We start from the raw sequence: 4,538 nt of genomic DNA, 5'->3' as shown, positions 1-4,538 counted from the left end.
CCAGAACTGACCCCCCCAACATTTAGAACAACTAACCCCCTGTGGGAATCTTGCTCTTTCACTCCTAAGGATAGCAAAAAAAAAAAAAAAAAAGATAGTTTTGGAGAGGATATAAACATTCTTGCTTCAACCCAAAATCTCCAGCTAAGAGGGCTGAGGAAGGAAATTTCTTTGTGATCCACAACTCCTAGATGGGGGTTTCATTTATCTTCCTCTGTAATAACACACGCCGGCGATTTTCGGGGTGATGGGTTACATGAGTTCCTTGCAATTGTTTTGAATCCTGCTATGTGCTTTCTTTAATAATTCAGAAAAAACCCCAGCCCTAAAAGCCCTGGCTTGCCAAGACTGGCCCTGCAATCAGAGAGAAGCACTTGTTACAGTTAATTTTGCCACCTTCAGCTGCTCCCCCGGTGTTGCACAAGGGGTATGTGGCAATTTGGGGTCAGGACTTCCTTGCCTCTTTGTGGTTTGCACAGAGGAGAGAGCCCATCGTGACGGTCAGATGAGGATTGCTAATGTGGCTTACACAAACTGCTGCAGCTTCCCGTCTTCCAAAGCTGGACATCCCTTGCCAAAGTGACCAGTGGATCCTGCCCCGTGGCTGAAAGAGGATCCCGGAGATCGTGACGCAGGGACGATGATGCTTTGCAATACAGATGTGTGATTTCCAGGCTTGGGGGTGGAGAAAATGAAGGGGGGGAGGGGGGGGGGAAAGAAAGGAACCAGCTGTCACTGTCTTTAGTAATGCCCAGAACTCCTGATAGCAGATGAGCAGACCGAAATAGCAACACCAAACCTCAGGCCATCTATATCCAGGCCCTTCGGACTTCCCTGGAAATGTGGTCAGGTTGCCACATTACGCAGACACGCTCCCGGGGCTGTGTTGGTTCAGCCACTCCTCCAGTTTCATTTGCCCGGGGAATTAATTTTTCATTCTGCCTGGAGGCATGGCCTCCGTGGGTTTGTTTTGGGTTTTTATTAATCGCTGTATTTTGCTTCTGCACGGTAGGAGAAGAGAATGAATCACCCCGCGGGACCTGGGGTGGCTGTGCATCGGAAGCAGGACCGCAGGAAGATTTTATGCTCCCGTTGCCGTGCTGGCTGCCTCTTGGAGGGAAAGCAGCTCCGTGTGTGCCAGGCTCCCGCTCTGGGAAGCAAGAAGGTGGCTACGATCCATCCTAACATGCTCAAGGTCAGAGTCTTAACTTCTTACCCACTTTACTGTGCTCTCCTGGTGAAATACCAGCAGCTCCCCGTGCATTTAAGTAAAGAAATTCCACCCGTGTTCACCGATAGTTGTTTTCCTTGTTTTTCTTCTCCGAGACTAGCTAAGCCCAAGAGCTAGACCAGTTTAAAGATTTACCAGAGTGCATGGGAATAGCAAATACTTGAAGAAAGTGACGTCAGAGATGCCTGAGCTGGGTGCAGATGCCATCGGGGGAAATTCTCCAGCCAATGGTAGGGAAAAGGTCAGACGAGAGGATTAAGAATGGTTCCTTCAGGATTAAATTATGTGTCTTCCACACGTGGCCCTGAAGGGGTGGGAGTCAGGACGAGTCTCCTCTTGGGAGAGTGAATTCCCCGCTTGGGGTTCAGCTCCTGCAAGTGCAGCTGCAGGAGACACCAGCAAGGACAAACCCCTTTTATCCCACGGAAAACTGAAAATCGACACTGACAGAAACCATCACGTAGGTGGTCTCCCTTCCCGACATCGTTTCAATCATAAAAAGTTTTTTTTTTTTCATTCAAAACATTGAATTCCATGTTACTACCCTTCCATTTTATTACATTTATATTTGAAACCTCAACTCCAAGGTGTTGCTTGATCATGAGGTGACAATCTGTTGAATCTGGGGTACTCTCCCCCCATTTTTGGAGCTATGAATGAGACGCAAGCTTCTCCTCTGCCCTCCGTGGGTGCGACAAGGTTGCTCAGCATACAGGAAAGCTAAAAAATAGCAACTTGGAAACTGAGTTGTAGCTTGAAGAGTGTCTTTTAGTTGAACTAAGAGGGGAAAAAAATAAAAAGTCTGGGAGGGATCGCAGGGTACCCATAAAGGGGTCTCAGAAACCCAGCGCACATGCAGATGCTGATGCAGAGAGATGTCAGGATGGGAGGAGAAAATGCACCTTGGTGTTCTGGCCAGCACCCATGTGGGCAATTCACCCCTGGAAATTATTTCAAGCACTGGAAGGGGCTGCCCAGGGAAGGGGTTGAGTCCCCATCCCTGGAGGGATTTAAAAGCCGGGCAGATGAGGTGCTTAGGGACTGGGTTTAGTGGTGGGGTGGCAGGGTTAGGGGAACAGTTGGGCTTGATGATCTTAAAGGGCTTTTCCAACCTAAACCATTCTGTGATTACTCCTGCACCCACCCACAATTCTCATATTTTCTCTGCCAGCTCCGCAGCCCCAGCCCTCCGTGTATTTAGATGTTTAATTCCTGTTTTTTTTTCAGTGGACAGGAGGTGCTAAAGTCTCTGTGAGCTTGTGCTGCACTCTCCACCCTGTAACCGCTGGGATGTGGCAGGGAGGTGAATCCCTGGAGCTCTTGGGCATCTTGGGACTCCCAAAAGGCAGGGAAGGTGTCCGCCTGGCCTCTGTTACCCTGGTGTTCTCCATCCCTTTGTGCACCCTGGCCTGACCCGCTCCAATTAATTATTCAGGCAAGAGCCACAGCAGGGCAGCAGTTGCTATAGGGCACTGTCATGAATAACAACGGGCGGATATTTTTATCCCTACTCCCGTTACCTTGCCATCAGAAGCGATGGGTCCCTGCCAGCTCTCTTCACACAGAACTCCCTGTCTTCGGCAGGAGGAGCACTGCAGCGGTTTACGATGTCTTTATGATCTGGGATTCATTCTGACCACCGAAATGGAGGTGAGATTTCTGTGCCACCTAAATACATGGGCCTGAATCCCACCCCGGTACCACTCCGTGCACTGCTGGTTGTACTCACAGGTTGCTTTGCATCCAGTTTTTATTTTTTCCATCCATCTTTTACTTGCAGTAAAGCACGGAGACTGTGTGCATTGCTGGATTTAATAGTCTGTCTACTGCAGAGAAAGAAAAACGCTCTCAGAAGTGAAATTCCACATCCAGTTCTGACAATTTATATAGGATACATCATATTTCCTTCGGGGGACTTACACAGACTGGTTCCTCCACCCAGTTTATATCCTCAGATCTGATGCGCCCACTTAAATATTTTGCAGTGACCTGGTGAGTGTGGCAGGGGCACACCAGAGGTTTCTCTGTTCACTCCTCCTCCTGCTGCTCCCGCTCCAGCCAGCTGCCATGAAAACGAGAAATCTCCAGAAAAATAAGGGGAAGGGGTGGATTTGAGGAGTGTGTTGGAGGGAAATGGGTGCTGCTGAGTGCGCAGAGGCGGGGAGGCTGTTCTGGCTGTGGAGAGCAGCTCTGGAGTTAGCAGAACAACCTGGAAGGTCAGGGGGGAAAAAAAAAGAAGAAAAAAGGGAAGGGAAGGGAAGGGAAGGGAAGGGAAGGGAAGGGAAGGGAAGGGAAGGGGAAAAGAAAAAGAAAGAAAAAAAAAGAAAAAAGGGGAAAAGAAAAAAGAAGTAAAAAAAGAGAAAAAAAAAAGAGAGAAAAAGAACAGGAAAAAAAAAAAGAGAAAAAGAACAGGAAAAAAAAGAAAAAAAAGGAAAGAAAACAGCAACAGAGCACAAGATCCTTCATTCCTGCCAAATCTAATACTCCATGAAGTTATTCCAGAGGAGGGCCCAAATGCCTGAGAAGGAAAATCTGAATTTTCACTTTGATGCAGAACAACATTGAGAAAATCTCGCAGAAATGGGACAAATACCCAGGACTTGGGTGACATACATCGATCCTAACCCGGCCATGGTGGTGACCAGTATAATTTCCAAGGATTTTAGAGGGATCTGGTACAGAGGGGAAACGGGGCAGGGGCTATTTCCCGCTCCTCTTCCAAAACACAGATCATAGAGTCACAGAATGGTTTAGGTTGGAAAAGCCCTTCAAGATCACCAAGCCCAACCGCCCCCCTACCGCTGCCATCCCACCCCCAAACCCTGGCCCTCAGCACCTCGGCTGCCCGTCTCAGGCAGTTGTAGGGAGCGATGAGGGCTCCCCTCAGCCTCCTTGGATCCAGGCTGCTCCCCCCAGAGCCTGGCGGTTCACAGCCGCCGGGGCCGCGGGTGAATCTTTATTGCCCACCCTGGAAAAACCGCTTTTGGCTGTAACACCACCCAGGGGACGCAGCCACGTTTGGGTGTCCGCTAATGCCTTGCTGATCGAAACAGTTTTGTCTTGCTTTTTATTCTTTTCCTGTTTTTAAAGAGAGTGCAGATGCAGATTTTTAAGGGATACGGAAATTATTTTTTTTTTTAAAAATTGTCCCCGCTTTCCTGTGGTTTCTGCCTGCGACGCCTCCCAGAAGGCGCATCCCCAAATCCCCCTTTTCACTGCAAACACCACGGGGAAAGCCCAAGCCTGGATGTTTTGGGGCAAAACCACCCGGAAACGGAACTCCCCAAAATGCAATAGAAACAGGAAA

General features: G+C 48.9%; 1 protein-coding gene across 1 annotated transcript in view; it reads left to right on the top strand.

Annotated features, from left to right (window-relative positions):
- Window positions 1–2,875: 2,875 nt before the first annotated feature.
- Window positions 2,876–4,538, top strand: part of MCM3 (minichromosome maintenance complex component 3) — an 11,957-nt gene continuing 10,294 nt past the window's right edge. The window contains exon 1 of the mRNA XM_035900147.1: window positions 2,876–2,881. Within this exon, the coding sequence (XP_035756040.1) occupies window positions 2,876–2,881 (6 nt within the window). The remainder of the gene's footprint in view (window positions 2,882–4,538) is intronic.

This window comes from Egretta garzetta, unplaced genomic scaffold (assembly GCF_000687185.1).
Source record: "Egretta garzetta isolate BGI_Z169 unplaced genomic scaffold, ASM68718v1 scaffold628, whole genome shotgun sequence".
Classification (NCBI taxonomy): Eukaryota; Metazoa; Chordata; class Aves; order Pelecaniformes; family Ardeidae; genus Egretta; species Egretta garzetta.
The sequence above is the reverse complement of the archived record's forward strand: the minus strand, read 5'-3'. Positions and strand labels throughout refer to the sequence as shown.